Genomic DNA, 15999 nt, shown 5'->3' with positions numbered 1-15999 from the left:
TATAGGAAGATTTAACCGAACAACACGTTTGCTCCTCACGTTATGAGCGAAAAGTCAGTGACCTAAAGGCCCAAAGTTCAGACCTACTTTTTAGGTGTGCACAAATGGACTTCGTGTCACAAAAAGTCCACGTCACCCCAAGTTGTTGGGGTTAAGTAATCGATCTTTTGTGTGTGTATTTAATTACGTGGCGTATTCAACTTTTTTCTTTGCAGATACATCCACTCAAAACCCAAAACGAATAAATTATTTAGAGGGAGATAGACTGATCAGAGAGTACTTATATAAAGCAGGGTAGTTGTAAACCGATAAACTAATTCATTCCTACATTCTAACCCAGGCAAATTTACAAAAACCTGAGCCAAATATAGTCCTTATAGCCAGATATAAGTCTAAGGCATAATATCCCAAACCGGAAAAACCTGGACAAAATGCAAAAAAGTAGCCCAATGGAGTCTGTGGCTTCTGAGCTCGAAGGAACACTTCTCAAGGACCCCGACCCTTTCTCCTACTTCATGTTGGTGGCATTTGAGGCGTCGGGTTTGATCCGGTTTGCCTTCTTGTTTATGGTGTGGCCGATTATTCGGTTTCTTGAGATGATTGGTATGGAGGAAGCTGGGCTTAAGCTCATGATTTTTGTTGCTGTTTCTGGTATTCCTGAATCGGAGATTGAATCGGTGGCCAGAGCAGTTTTGCCAAAGTTTTACATGGATGATTTGGATATGGAGGCTTGGAAAGTGTTTAGCTTATATGATCGGAGGGTTGTGGTGACTAGAATGCCAAGGGTTATGGTGGAGAGGTTTGTGAAGGAGCACTTGAGAGCTGATGAAGTTATTGGTAGTGAGCTTGTTGTGAGCCGATTTGGGTTTGCCACGGGCTTTGTTAAAAGTCAAGTTTGTTCCAAGAATATATACGACCGAGTGGCAAAGGTGTTCATAGATGAGGAACCGACGGTAGGGTTGGGAAGGCCTTCAACATCAAGTTCTTCATTTCTAACACTATGCAAGGTACGTAGATAATATGGCAGCTATATTAGCGCAACTTTTTATTACTAACTGATATGGCACATAACATAAATTTATAATTATTAATTATGTGACACGTAAAATTAACAATTATTTAATTTTTCTTTCAAGTTGTTTTAAACGTACACAATTCACTCTCACTAGTTAAGTAAATCATGCATATGCACGGCTTGTCACTACAGGAACAAATGCACCCACCATTTACCATGACCAACCAAAAGCATGAGCAGCAAGTCCTCAGACCACTTCCGGTGATCTTCCACGACGGCCGATTAGTCAAGCGCCCGACGCCCTCAACGGCCCTTCTAATCCTACTATGGATGCCCCTAGGCATCTTACTCGCCTTCATTCGGATAGTCTTGGGTTTGATATTGCCAATGACTATTATTCCCTACATATCCCGACTATTTGGCGGCAAAATAATTGTGAAAGGGAAACCCCCACCGCCCTTCTCCGGTGGCAACTCCGGCGTGCTCTTCGTCTGCACTCATCGAACACTAATGGACCCCGTTATCCTCTCAAGCGTACTCAATCGTAAAATTCCAGCAGTCACATACTCAATCTCTCGAATATCGGAGATGTTAGCACCAATTCCCACCGTTCGGTTAACCCGAGTTCGACACGTGGATGCCGAAAGAATCAAGCTTGAACTATCCAAAGGGGACTTGGTGGTTTGTCCTGAAGGAACAACATGTCGTGAACCTTTTCTCTTGAGGTTCAGTGCACTCTTTGCTGAGCTTACGAACCGAATTGTTCCTGTGGCCATGAACTACAGGGTAGGGTTTTTCCACGCAACCACGGCGAAGGGTTGGAAAGCTTTGGACCCCGTATTCTTTTTCATGAACCCTAGGCCTGTTTATGAAGTTACGTTCTTGAACCAGTTGCCTATGGAAGCCACGTGTTCGTCCGGAAAAAGCCCTCATGAAGTTGCAAATTACGTGCAGAGGATTTTGGCCTCCACATTAGGGTTTGAGTGCACTAACTTCACTAGGAAGGACAAGTACAAAGTGCTTGCTGGGAATGATGGAACGGTTCCGTATATTTCATTCGTTGATCAACTTAAGAAGATGGTGAGCATCTTTAACCCTAAGACCACGAAAGAATAAGATTTCTTTGTTTGGTGGCCCGCCGTCGAAGTATAAATAGGTTAATTTCTTTGGGGGTTTTTTTTTTTGGGCATTGGATTCGGTGGGGTTAATTTGTATTTTTGGTTTCTTTTTTTGTGGTTAATTAATTATTATTTTGTCTTACCACATTTGTATACCACCTTATGTGGCAGATGAGGTACAACCACATCTATTAAAAAGTGTCAATAAATCATAAAAGAAAATAAAATGTTAAATTAGTTTGAGTAATGCTACACTTACCACATTTTTATCATACATTTTTATATCACATGATGTAGCATGTCTATATCATATGTCACATTAATTATATGAATGAAATGTATTTTAATAAATAAAATTAGAAAAACAAAAACTAATATTTTACATGATGTGACATGTACACATTAGCTGCCACATCATATGATACAAAATTGTGGTATAAAAATATGCTAAGACTGGTATTATTCATTTTTCAATAAAGTACCACTGTAGTAGATGTTAATCATTTTGCTTGTAAATTATTTCGGGACTTGATTGGAATGAAGTATATAGGATTTTGTCTTGGTGTAGCTAACCTTTCTGTCTAAGGTGTGTTTGGTTGCTGTTTTCTATTTCCTATGACATTGAAAAACATAAAAAGAGAGATAAGGAGAAAGAAAACTATGCTCGGAATATGCCGTCTCATCTTATCATAATACAAGAAGACATATAAATGTAAATGATGTCCCATTTTGGGAGAGCTTTTGAAGGGTTAAAAGCACTTCTAACAGCATTTAATATAAAAATTTAGAAGCAATTCTTTATAAAGAAAGTGCTAAATAAGTATTTTTAGTGCTTTTTCAGGAATGCTTGGGTTTTTTTATAATTTCAACTTTTGGGTGTTTTAGTGAAACTCCCTTAATTTTTTTATGAAAATTCAAAAATTTTATAATAAAACGTTTTTATTAAAAGCACTTATGAACATAAATACTTCCTAAAAAACAATTCCAAACAAGCCTGTAAATTGCCTTGCCCTTGTGTTGTTCTTCTGCACAAAGAAAGCGATAGAAAATATAGCATACGTCCTGGGCCCAAATCTGCACGGCATGTGGAATGTTGAGCTGTTATTTGTAAGTATATTCGTATTATCCTTTTAGGCCCACTAGCGTTGCCTATGTGAATACACTATGCCGGCCCCAAGTTTTATAAGTTAATAACTCCATTGATTTGGATTTTTTTTTTTTTTTTTTTTTGTCTGAATCACGAGGTGGTCCTGGATGGGCCCTAATTATGGGTGCCTTTAACCACAACCCAGACTAATCCCGCCACACGGAGTAAAGTAAAGTGGACTCCATACTAGAGCAGGATAGAATCCATGACTTTCTCTTAAGGAATGAAGTGCCGAACCACTCACACCAACCACCTTGGTTATTGATTTGGATTTTCGTTCGGGTAGATGTTGGGTTTCATGATATTAGTAAAAATACTTAAGTGCACCCCATCTTAAATTTGTAAAAAAGTAATTAATTTGGAAATAGTTTAATGACTTGTATGTATCAACTACTTCATCATGATGATGTTAATTGCTACCAAAATCGACGATTTATTCAATACTAGCCTCTTCGCACATGTTTTCGTGTATGGGAGAGGCTTTTTTAAAAAATTAAAAATTTATTTTTGAATTAAAAAAAGATAATGGATTGTTGTATTCCATAAAAATATGATCCATTATCTGATATTTATTTTATTTTTTATTTTTTAAATATGAAAAAGTGTGAATTTACTATATTATCCTTATTTAATTAATAATTTCAATGGAGTTTCACTAAAATACCCAAAATGGGAGCTGAAATTATAAAAAAACCCAACACCCAAAACACTTTATAAACATACCAAAAACCCATCATTACACACACTCAAAACTCATTTATAAACACACCCAAAAAATATACAATTATTGACTTTGGGGTTGATTTTAGATGTGTTTCTATGTTTAAATAGTGTTTAGGTTTTTTTATAAATACATGTCTAGGATTTGGTTTATTTATAAATTTGTATAATTTCAATCCTTAATGCTTGCATTAACAAAGTGCATTTTCTGGTATTTTAAATATTTTACCATCCTCAACCTTTTGCTTTTTATATATAGACATACGAAAATAATCTCTAATTTAATTTATTTTTTAGTGTAGATGATTTATAAAACGAACTTATAATGAACGGGGATGAGAGATACATGAGTCTATGCCATATGCGCATAGTCATACTTAAAAATCATCCTTAGTCCCGGCTTCAACTAATTTAGAAATATATATATATATATATATATATATGATGCAAGTCTAAATTTTGGTCAAACCCAGAAATGAAAGAGACGATGCTGCTATTCGTTTCTTCTTCTTTATTTTCCCGGTTGGCTTTCCATAGAGATAATGGAATGAAGAATATGAGTGGGGTAATATATATATATATATATATATATATATGCTTTTTACACGTAAAGTTTAAAGTGGTAAAGCAGAAGACATTCATGTCGCGTTCAAGAATAGGTACGACTTGGAAAAATTCTTATTTGCCAAAACCTGCGTATGTGCTGAGCTTCACATGCAGATGCAGTCTACTTTTCTGCTTTCCAATGCAATTGCATGCTAAAAGCACACCCGAAGAAAAAGAAGAGGCGTATCAGCTCTAAAATTAATTTAATACTTATACATTAAACAATGTATTAATTATGATTAGTAAGAAAAATGGAATTCATATGCAAAGATAGATACCAATAATTTTGTCATTGCAGATGGATTGTTTAACATTATAGTTTGTCAGGAAAGCAAACTTGGTTAATATCTTATGACTAGTTGATCATGCGGAGATTATTTTATTACAAAAAAATTCGGAAAAATTTGCAAATAATCATAATCCAGAAATGAATGGTCGGTTTGTTTGCCCAACATTTACTGACTAATAAAAGGCAAATAATTTCATACGTAATGATATAATAACATTACTATTTGCAAGCACTTTCAACTGAAATCATAAGAATTTAAATTCTCATTTTGACGCAAAAGACTCACTAATATAGTGGTTTGGAATAAATATTTCATCTAAAAAAGATCATGAGTTCGAGTCATAACATCCGTGTAGTGTGTGTGAATTTAGTATACTATCACTCCCTCTTAGTATTGTGAATTTATTTAGAAATTAATATTTTTATTATGTGTGGGTCTTAAACTTTCGGTAGTCGTTTTAAAAAATTAAATATGATTTAAGATGACCTAAAAATTAGACCCTTAACAAATACATTGGACTTGTTCAAGAGAAACCAAGAAAACCTAATTGAAACATAAGGAAACGCAGCATTCAATGAAAACAAGACAAAGAAGCATGCGATGTTTAGGAAATGATGATGACGTGTTGGACAGCGAACTGGTTCTTCTCTCTAAAATCATGACTCAGCTCGTAAGGCGTGCCACGTCACTACCCCCAGCCGAGCCGCTTCTCACCTGTAGCTGTAGCTCACTCAGTTGGATAGCAATTCCTTTTTCAAAAAAATAGATATATAATAAAGTAATAAAAAAGAGGAACATAAAATATCAGTTGGAGAAAGAAAGAAAGAAAGAAAGAAAGAATAATGTGCAATGTACAACCATGGGTGACCACAAAAGTCAAAACGGTTTTTTTAGGTGATATCAACATAGAAACGATGAGAAATTTTAATTTGTGACCGTCACACGTGATGTAGTATCATTTATTTATACATTATAATATAATTAAATAATATAGTTAATTTTTTCAAATTAGAAATCTCAAATTTGACTTCGCACGACATCATTATTTTGTTTACGAGAGAAATTCCCTCTTCAACATTTTTGATCTTATCTATTTATAAAAGGTAGTTTTTGTTAATATTTTTTTAATGTTTAAGTTTATTTTTAATTATTATTTAATCTTTTTGGTTTCTTATATGGGAGTTTCACTAAAACACCCAAAATAGGGATTGAAATTATAAAAAAACCAAGTACTATTTAAACATATAAACACACCCAAAATTCATCATTACACACACTCAAAACCCATTTATAAACACACCCAAAAAGTTGACTTTGGGGTTTATTTTGGGTGTATTTCTATGTTTAAATAGTGCTTGAGTTTTTTTATATACAAATTTATAAATACATGTCTAGGATTGGGTTTATTTATAAATTTGTATTCTTATATTGCCATCAGTTTATTATATATATATATATATATATATTTTTGGGGTCAAAGTTCATTACAACTTCTTGTTTTGAAGTTTGACCTAGGGTCATAGTTAGAACTTTTGGAAAAATAGTTGACAGAGTCTCTTTTCCAAATAATAGTAAAATCCTCTCAGTTAAGAAACGAATATTACCACGTCATCCTGCATAGAATATTCCTCTAAACTCTTCGCGCCGGCTCGAGAAGCTCAAATTGAAAACGGCGCAGCCGTCCCTTCCTTCCCCCAGCCTCCGTTCCGTTGCCAACTCCAAAGCGCACCGTCTCATCTCCGCTTCCCACTGCCTCCAAAACCGCCCTCATACTTCTCTCATCTCTAACGGTTACTAAACGTCGTTATGCGCTTCGCCCAATCAAGCTTCACCACGTGTGCAAAAGTTACAAGCGTTCTCCCCACGCTAAGTCGCTATAAACAAACGCGGTTTTGTCGTTAATAACACCATAAACCTTTCTGTCTTCAGTTTTTAACACGCAATTAACAAACTTGACAACCAGAAGAAACCCTTTTGTAGTTTTTTCTCTCGGGGTTTTATTCATTTTCCCATCGCCCAAACAGAACTTTTACCATTGGGAATTGTCATTTCTCGGATCGAATTCAATTGATTTGGACTGCTAGAGGCGTTTTTTTGTTTCGGATCCGCAGTATTGATTGGCCTTCCATGTCCGCAGCGACGCCGTCTTACTGGTGCTACAGATGTAGCCGCTTCGTCAGGGTTTTAAACGACGTCGCCGTCTCCTCCTCAGCGCTGTGCCCTGACTGCGGCAGTGGCTTTGTCGAGGAGATCGACAACCCGACTCGCTCCGACTCGCGCCGCGTTAGGAGGATTCCAGCTGCCGCGATGTACATGATTGGAGCCAACAACCGCTCTGACTCCAATCCGGATCACACCGCTCCAAGCCCCTTGGGGCCCCGAAGACCTCGCCGGAACCACGGCGACCGTTCGCCGTTCAACCCGGTCATCGTCCTCCGCGGAACAACCTCCGAAGGTGCTACTTCGAACGAAGAAGGTCGCGGATTCGAGCTGTTCTACGATGACGGTGTCGGGTCGGGGCTCCGACCCTTACCTACAAGCATGTCCGAGTTTCTACTCGGGTCGGGTTTTGACCGCCTTCTCGAACAGCTGTCCCAGATCGAAATCAACGGAATCGGACGGTACGAGCAGAGACCCGCATCAAAATCTGCGGTGGAATCGATGCCGACGATCGAGCTCGACGAGTCTTACATAGCGGCGGAGCATCACTGCGCGGTGTGCAAAGAAGCGTTCGAAGTAGGAACCGAAGCTCGGGAAATGCCCTGCAAGCATATATACCACTCGGATTGTATACTCCCGTGGCTCTCCCTCCGAAACTCGTGTCCGGTATGCCGGCATGAGCTGCCGGCCGATTCGGAGGCCGAGACGGGTCAGGAAGAGGACGAGAACGCGGGTCTTACGATCTGGAGGCTGCCCGGCGGCGGTTTCGCGGTGGGGAGATTCAGCGGCGGGAGAAGAGGCGTCGAGAGAGAGCTTCCGGTGGTGTACACGGAGATGGACGGCGGTTTTAACGACGCAGGAGCTCCGAGGAGGATTTCGTGGTCGAGGAATGGAGGAAGAGGGAGGCAGAGTGGTGGGTTGATGCGGTTTTTGCGGGGATTGTTTGGTTGTTTTGGCGGGGTCCAGTCGTCGGCGGTTTCGGGTTCGGGTTCGGAGAGGAGGTTCGGGACGCCAACGCCGCCTGGAACGACGAGTCGTAGGAGGGTGAGGTTTATGGATTTGGAGCAGACGACGACGTCGACGCCGAGGCGGCGGAGGACTTGGTCGATGGATGTGAACAGTGGGATTGTTAGATGGTGAGGTTCGTTAATTTCACTCGTGGTGTAAATATTGGGGAAAAAATATGAGTGAATGCGAATGGGGCCTTGAAAATCCCATGAAATTAGTAAGCTAGTTAATTAAAAAGAAGCAGCTCATCTGCAGAAGAAGAAGGACCAGCTCCAAGAGAGACAAAGCCAAAGTGAGTTTTTAAAGTTCCATGGAGTGAAATCTGAACCAGGAATTCTAAGTGTATTTTGATTTCCTCCAAGAATTTGTAATTGGTAGTGAGATTCAGTTTGTATAAAGTGTAAGCATCTTCTTCTTGTTCATGTTCTTGTTCATGCATTGCATGAGCTATTTCTTGTCATGAAAATTGTTGGGAATTACAATCACCCTGGACATTTTTTATTTTTTTGGTGTTTCTTTCTTACATTACAACTGCGTGACAAAGATTGAGCTACTTGCCATTAAACTCCACAGAGATGGTGACAACGGGAAAACGACAACGTTTTTTGCATTGATAATGGGAAGAGGTCATTGTTTACTGTTTAAGGTCAGCTGGGTTTTCTGTTCCCCTTTCTCTCTTGGGTTTGCTTTGAAGTTTGAACTTGGACCTGTGTCATCAATGGCTGCAGTACTTTTTTCCCAAGATGCTTTCTTTATAGTACTTGATTCATAAACAACAAATGGGTAAGTAAAACGACTTGCCGTTCCACATAACATGGGCATTGCCATTTGTTCTGTCCTTGGTTTTTTTCGGTTATAATTTGTTATTTGTTCTGATCTGAGCCTATTTAGGTAATTACATTTGGTAGCATAGTTGACTAAAAGAAGCCTCACCCACAAAAATGGTCGTCTAGAATTACTAAGAAGCCAAATCATGGCACATGCCATGCCAACACTTGTCGCTCGATTCAAACTGGCAAATATCTTCGGAAGGGATTTGGAGCTCGATTTTATTCCATATTTGAAGTGTCATGCCATGTGGTATTCAGTCAGATAGATGCCATACACACATTTTGGAGTGTCATGTAGCGCATATACCATTTTCACATAAAAATCTTTCCTAAAGGGTTGTGTTCATTCAACATGTGTCCCATTCATCACCTATCACGGTCAACTCATGTATTATTCATGCGGACCAGTTGTTTTTTATACGAGCGATATTAGATAGAGAGATTCAAACACAAAACTTTGGGTATGAGTTGTTGCTCTTAATTATTTGAACTTCAAACCCATTGCCACGTGACTAATTTTACAACGGTCATGGGTAGGATAGATTTCCTCCAATGTGACACCATCGCAAAAGAAAATATGGCATTTTTCATTTCCCTTTATTCTGAGAAGCAAGCTCAAATCAGCATAATTTGATATTTGATGTAAATTTCTCATGTGGGAATCGAATCTTGAACGTGTGTTGGAGTCTGCTCTAGATTTTTATTCCTTCTCTTAAAACTTCAAACTTTCATTTGTCTGCGTAACTGTGAGAGCTGTCCCGCAATGCCCCATCTCTCTCAGTTCTATATAAAAGAAGATGGCCCAATAGCTCCCCTCGTCAACCCAGCAACCCATGCCTCCCTTATCCTTCCTGAAGAGCCCAAAGATGTGAATTAGCCCACCCGTCTGTCCTACTCTTTTGGGTCTTTGGGCTTGTTCCATGAAATCTCTGGATTACAGTGTGTGGTTCTGCAGCAAAAGATTGAATTGACAAGTTGATGTCTAACAGATTGAAGTCATAGTTTTGATCCCTTCCCAACAGATTATCGGAAAAATGAGGAGATTAAAAAATATAAAAAGATTGGCCCCTAGTGAGCAGACATCAACCACCCATCATATGTATATATCGTGGGTCACCCATCATATATATATTGTGGGTCTTCGTCGCTAAGTTTTCTTAGAGTGATAGTTGTTTTCATTTAATTAAAAGATGTCTCACGTTTCACTTACTTGAATGCGATAATAAAGATATATAAATGTAATGCGGAAGATAGAAAATTCAGCAAAATGCCTCTCTTTCAGAGGCTGAGACTGACAACTAACAAATCTTGGAGAAACAACAAAATTTGAGTCGGTGATTGATTGCCAAACCGCGTTAGCACTTGAGATTGCTATGAGGGTAAGAATCTAACTCACGTCACATAAAGCTTTGCATGCAATGCAATTTATTTACCTGCTTCTTCTTCCCTGGTCCCTTAGGTCACTTGCGTGAGTGATTGAGAAAGCATACCAAATTCATTTCTTTTTTATTATATTGACTCATCCAAAATCCAGTCTTGTTAAAAGCTAATCATCGTTGTTCAATCATCTACATCAAATGCCAAACTATCCATTCGGCAATAAATTTGTTAGGACACAGTCAGTGGTGTACTCAATAATTTTTTAGTGAAGGTGTAATTTTGGCCAGAATTTTTATATAAAATAAATAAATAAATAAATACAAGCACGATGCGAAATATAACACAACGCACTACAGTAGCAGACTGACTTCGTTTAGGTTTTTCGTCGAACACCTACAGTGCACCTCCTATGTTGAGCAGAGATGCAATATGCAACACATATAATGACTTTTCAAGCGAGAGAAAATGCAACTGCACCTCCTTACGCCTTAATAGGTCCATCACGGAACACGACTGAAATTCAAACATTATCTCAAATAATCAACTGTTATGATTCATAGTCTAATATAACAGTATGCTTGGTAATTTATGAAGAATAAAAAATTTCCCCTTATCTAGTCGACCAAATCTTTGTCTCGTTGTCTAGGAATAAATGAGTAAGAGACTTTTCTGTGTTTCCAATTGAATCGGGTCCATGCTCATAATTTAGGTTTTTGTCATTCTACAAAGAAAATTTCAAACCCTAGAAAGGGAGAGATTTCTCTTTTATTGGAACTGACAATGCAGATGGTCCCAAAGGGTAACTAATGGACAATTTGATGGATGGCACACAAGGACATGTGGTTGGACACGAGGGCTTGAGTGCTTGACTTGAACTTATGCATGTAACTTCCTTCAACTATTGGGTCTAAAATTATCACAGCTATATACCATTCTTTCTTGTTAGATGTGCCATTGTTGCCATCAAGCCTATGTCTTTTTATTGGTGCGCAAAGCATGCTTCACACATTGTAATAGGAAGCAACATCAACACCCGCACGATTCCATTTCAGTCACAATCCTTTTTGGTATTAGGTATGCTTCGCATTTATTTGAAGATTTTGCCCCCTAATCCTAGTGGAAACCAGCAAAAAGTGGCAATCAATCAAGGCTTGGGAGACTAGTATGCGTTCTTCTTTGGTGGCTAATTGGGTACACCAATCATAAGTCAATTATTCATAAATAATTTAAAGAAAAAAAAATGCATTACATTTACCTAATAATACAATAGTAATGTGATTCAATGCTCAAAACGCCATAGACTACTACCTACACAGAGAATGACAACACCTAACTAAAATCAAAATAACGCGATTTATGTCGTATTCGTGTTCGACCACAACTAAATTGTGGTTTTTGTTACGAAAGATTAAACATGGGCTAATATTTAGGTTTTCTAACAGTGAAATAGTGAAAGCAAGAAAGCATTTTTGAGTAAATCAGAAGTCTGAAAAGAGATTTAAGTTGACTGACTGGTATATTAGAGTGGCTGCCCCCAAGACCAAAGTTTATATATTTTACGTGCATGCCGAAAGTTTTCAAACATTAGTTTAAGCATTAATTAATGCCTGGTTGACAATATAATACACACTTATGAGTTGTTAATGAAATAATTGTCTATTAAAAAGGTTCAAGAGTCAAGGCTATAAATTAATGAGCTTTCTCACCTCCATGCATCTTAGATTTTTGTGGGTGTGGTGTGTTTTGGGTTCTTTCCGACTTTCATGAAGTTTGTATTCATATTTGTCTCCAGTTGTACCTTCCAGATAATGCCTTTTGAAAGAGCATGTCGGGTCCTCACGAATCACAAGCTCATGTAAGTCAAGAGTGATTGTTAATCACCAGCTCATATGTGATGAGATTCGAGAGATGATTAGGATTTATTAAATCTTATATAACAAAAGTGGGTGAAAGCAAAAGAAAGTACAGTGTAAAAATGAACTATGTCTTCCATATATTCTCGATGGAAGCTTACAATTGAATCTATATGAAGAATAGAAGATTATATTGTCACGTGATGATTTTAGCATATTTATGTTGTAACACGCGTATTTATTATATTTTACGTTATGACATATCAATCATGTAGTCTATTCACATTATAACACGTCGACTAATTGGATAGTAACATCTTATGACTGTTTCGAATGTGCTACTACCAATGACAAGTAAAGGGTTGGAATTAATCCCTTTTTGGGATTGATGGATTCGGAGCTTAATCAATGAGGAAGCAAAGAATTAAGCACAGTGCAGCCACTTATATATGTTCATGACTCGTGGAAAATAAGCGAATTGCAAAGCAAATCCAGTAGAAGAGCAAAGCAAGCTGTCGATCATGAATATTTAATACATGGATGAAATCTTCCAATTTAATATTTGATTAGTGATTGTATTTCCCTCTAACGTGAAGCCAAAATGCAGTAAAAACATAAGTAAAAGACCAAAATATTATGTGAAAGAAAAGAATCAAGATCAACTGATCAAGACAGAACGAGAGAGAGAGAGAGAGAGAGAGAGAGAGAGAGATCAAAACTTTTGATTGGATCATACATAAACATCGTCATATGCTTTGCACGTAACAAATTTCTTAAACCAAAATTCAAAGAGCATGTCATCATTCACACAGCTAGCTTGTAGTATTTAAGAAACCAGAAAGAGTAGCTTTCATTTCACTGCACATACGCACCAAATACACAATACAAAGACCCCGCCACCACCACAACTCTCTCAATCTCTCTCAAACCAACACCACCAAACACAACCACAACACTCAAAACCCTCTGCATAAAAGCATTCAAATCCAAACTCAAAACCAACCCAAACCATTCATTTGAATTTGCATTTGATTTTCCCATCTGTATTTTTTCATCGTAAATAAACCATGCCCATTGTTCCTCTTCTTCTTCTCCTCTGCTTCTTCACCCACTGCACACTCTGTTTCTCTGCTTCAAAACCACAAACACTCATTCTACCTCTCAAAACAGAGACACTTCCACATGGGTTTGCCCCACATTCAACAAACAAGCTCTCTTTCCACCACAACGTCACCTTAACAATCCAACTTTCCGTAGGTTCGCCCCCACAGAAGGTTACCATGGTCCTCGACACAGGCAGTGAGCTCTCTTGGCTCCACTGCAAGAAAGCCCCAAACTTAAACTCTGTTTTCAACCCACTCGCCTCTAAATCTTATTCTCCCATACCTTGCTCTTCGCCCGTTTGCCGGACCCGAACCCGAGACTTCTCCATACCCGTTTCATGCGACCCCAAAAAGCTCTGCCACGCCACTCTCTCCTACGCCGATGCTTCTTCCATTGAAGGCAACCTCGCATCCGAAACTTTCGGTCTCGGGCTGTCCACACAACCCGGTACGATATTCGGGTGCATGGATTCCGGGTTCAGTTCCAACTCGGAGGAAGACGCCAAGACCACCGGGTTAATGGGTATGAACCGCGGGTCGTTATCCTTCGTTACACAAATGGGGCTCCCGAAATTTTCGTACTGCATATCGGGTCGTGACTCGTCCGGTGTTCTACTTTTCGGGGAAGCGAAATTTGCTTGGCTCCGTCCCTTGAACTACACTCCTTTGGTCCAAATATCCACCCCATTGCCGTACTTCGACCGAGTCGCTTACACCGTCCAGCTCGAGGGGATCAGAGTTTCGGGAAAAGTGTTACCGCTCCCGAAATCGGTTTTCGTACCGGACCATACCGGGGCGGGTCAGACAATGGTCGACTCGGGAACCCAGTTCACGTTCCTTCTCGGTCCGGTTTACACCGCACTAAAAAACGAGTTCATTCAGCAAACCAAACCGGTTTTGAGAGTTTTGAACGACCCGAATTTCGTTTTCCAAGGAGCCATGGATTTGTGCTACCAAGTCCCTATGAACCGGCAGAGTCTTCCCCAGCTGCCAACGGTGACCTTAATGTTTCAGGGGGCCGAGATGAGCGTATCGGGCGAGAGGCTGTTGTATCGGGTACCGGGAATGGTGAGGGGCAGTGATTCGGTGTACTGCTTTACATTCGGAAACTCTGACTTGCTAGGCATCGAGGCGTTCGTGATTGGACATCACCATCAGCAAAACGTGTGGATGGAGTTTGACTTGGAGAAGTCCAGAGTGGGAGTGGCTGAGGTTAGGTGTGATCTTGCGAGTCAAAGACTTGGGTTGGGGGTCTAGCTGGGCCCCCCCAGCTGGCAAAATTTTTGTGGGTTTTTGGGTCACCTTGATCAAGGGCCCACCACATTGGCTGAGTTTGTGGGCCCATTTGGTTCAGAATCTTCAGATAGTATGTGGTCATGTATGGAAAATAGGGTAAATATCAGGATTAGTTTGCACTGTGTTCAGCTGCTGTTGTTAAAAAAACTTTCTTGCAACGGGGATAAGACTGTTTTGTCATCCCGGTTTATAACATAATGACACGTGAAATGGCTAGTTGTGTCGTTGCGTTATTAACTAGAGATAGCAAAAAATGTTATTCCTGTTGCATGACAGTGTTTCTCATTGTTGTTGCTATCTTAGTAATAAATTTTTTGGGTTTTTACAAAACTGTGAGATTCTCTGGGTCTCTGTGGGTACTACATTTGGTGAAGTGGGTTTGTTTTATTTGTTTTAGTGGTGAGGGCGGTGGGTTTTGAATTGATGGAGAGGATACAGAAGATGAAAGATCTATCAGGGTCCATTACCCAAAATTCCAACTCCAATGGTTTGATTTGGGCTTTTTCTTTCTGTGGGACCAAATGAGGTGCATGATTCGAAGGGTCCATAAGTTGCTGGTCTATCTAGAGTCATGGAGTCACACTGCAGTTCATTATGGTGGGTTCTGAGGTCCCGTTTGGTTCACAGAATGAATTTGAGGGGAAATCATTTTTCATGTCATTTCATAAGGAATAGGAATGAAAGATTTTCTTCCCACGTTTGGTAATGTCAAGAAAGTAACCGGGAGATTTCACTTTGTTTCTTTTTCCATGTTTGTTTTGAGTATGAATGGAAAACAAAGTTTGTATAATTTTTCAATTATACCCATATTAAATCAAATAAAAAAAGAATGCATTTAATGATACGTTGTAATTATAAATTGTTCATAGGGACAAAATAGTCATGAAAATTGTGCATTGAATGTTGTCTCATTTTCCCAAACTTTCCCATGATGAGGGAAAACAAAACCCAAGTTAAGAGGAAGGCTTCACTTTCCCCCTTACTTTCCTATGTGCTATGCAACCATTTCTCATGCTTGGACTTACCAAACATGGGAAAACAATTGAATTCCCATTCCCAAGCCTCATTTCCCATAAACCAAACGGGACCTAAAAAATCTCAGTTTCTGGCACCGAATCTTTCTTGCTTTTGAGAGCCGCAATGTACAATTCAGGGGGTCATACATCAATTTTCATTTCCATATTTTGGCTTTAGTTATAATTTTGTGAATTACGGAATAGCAATAATGGGCTTGAGTTTAATTCAAAACTCATTTAATGGGCCACATACATTTGGGCCATGTGCATTTGGACTTTAATATAACAATTTGGGCATGATATTTTGAGTTTAGCATTATTAGATATGGCCTTACTATTGTTGGGTCTCTAGCTCAAATGGTACTACATTTTTACGCCCATATGAAGTTCAACTAGGGCCGGTTTTGAAATTTTCAGATTCATTAACTAAATCATTATCAATTCCTACAAAATCTTC

The 15999-nt window shown here is 39.0% G+C and overlaps 2 protein-coding genes and 1 pseudogene across 3 annotated transcripts; all 3 read left to right on the top strand.

Annotated features, from left to right (window-relative positions):
• Positions 1–320: 320 nt before the first annotated feature.
• Positions 321–2380, top strand: LOC103332675 (glycerol-3-phosphate acyltransferase 5-like). The gene is made up of 2 exons (XM_008235425.2): positions 321–1007; positions 1208–2380. Exons 1-2 carry the CDS (start codon positions 432–434, stop codon positions 2129–2131), a joined length of 1500 nt encoding a protein of 499 aa, XP_008233647.2. The 5' UTR covers positions 321–431; the 3' UTR covers positions 2132–2380.
• A 4432-nt stretch (positions 2381–6812) lies between these two features.
• Positions 6813–8565, top strand: LOC103332674 (E3 ubiquitin-protein ligase RDUF2 pseudogene; annotated as a pseudogene). The gene has a single exon (XR_016127039.1). The product of XR_016127039.1 is annotated as an E3 ubiquitin-protein ligase RDUF2 pseudogene (transcript).
• A 4419-nt stretch (positions 8566–12984) lies between these two features.
• LOC103332673 (Eukaryotic aspartyl protease family protein) lies at positions 12985–14856 on the top strand. The gene has a single exon (XM_008235423.3). The coding sequence runs from the start codon at positions 13195–13197 to the stop codon at positions 14485–14487; it is 1293 nt and encodes a 430-aa protein (XP_008233645.2). The 5' UTR covers positions 12985–13194; the 3' UTR covers positions 14488–14856.
• The last annotated feature ends 1143 nt before the right edge of the window (positions 14857–15999 follow it).

The sequence above is a fragment of the Prunus mume genome, linkage group LG5 (genome assembly GCF_029339155.1).
Source record: "Prunus mume cultivar Tortuosa linkage group LG5, ASM2933915v1, whole genome shotgun sequence".
Lineage (NCBI taxonomy): Eukaryota > Viridiplantae > Streptophyta > Magnoliopsida > Rosales > Rosaceae > Prunus > Prunus mume.
The sequence above is the reverse complement of the archived record's forward strand: the minus strand, read 5'-3'. Positions and strand labels throughout refer to the sequence as shown.

Bases quoted from the DNA above. Each gene is read 5' to 3' on its own strand.
- LOC103332675 (XM_008235425.2), top strand. From the start codon at position 432: ATGCAAAAAAGTAGCCCAATGGAGTCTGTGGCTTCTGAGCTCGAAGGA. The intron at 1,008-1,207 runs GTACGTAGATAA...TTGTCACTACAG, and splicing joins CATTTCTAACACTATGCAAG to GAACAAATGCACCCACCATT.
- LOC103332673 (XM_008235423.3), top strand. From the start codon at position 13,195: ATGCCCATTGTTCCTCTTCTTCTTCTCCTCTGCTTCTTCACCCACTGC.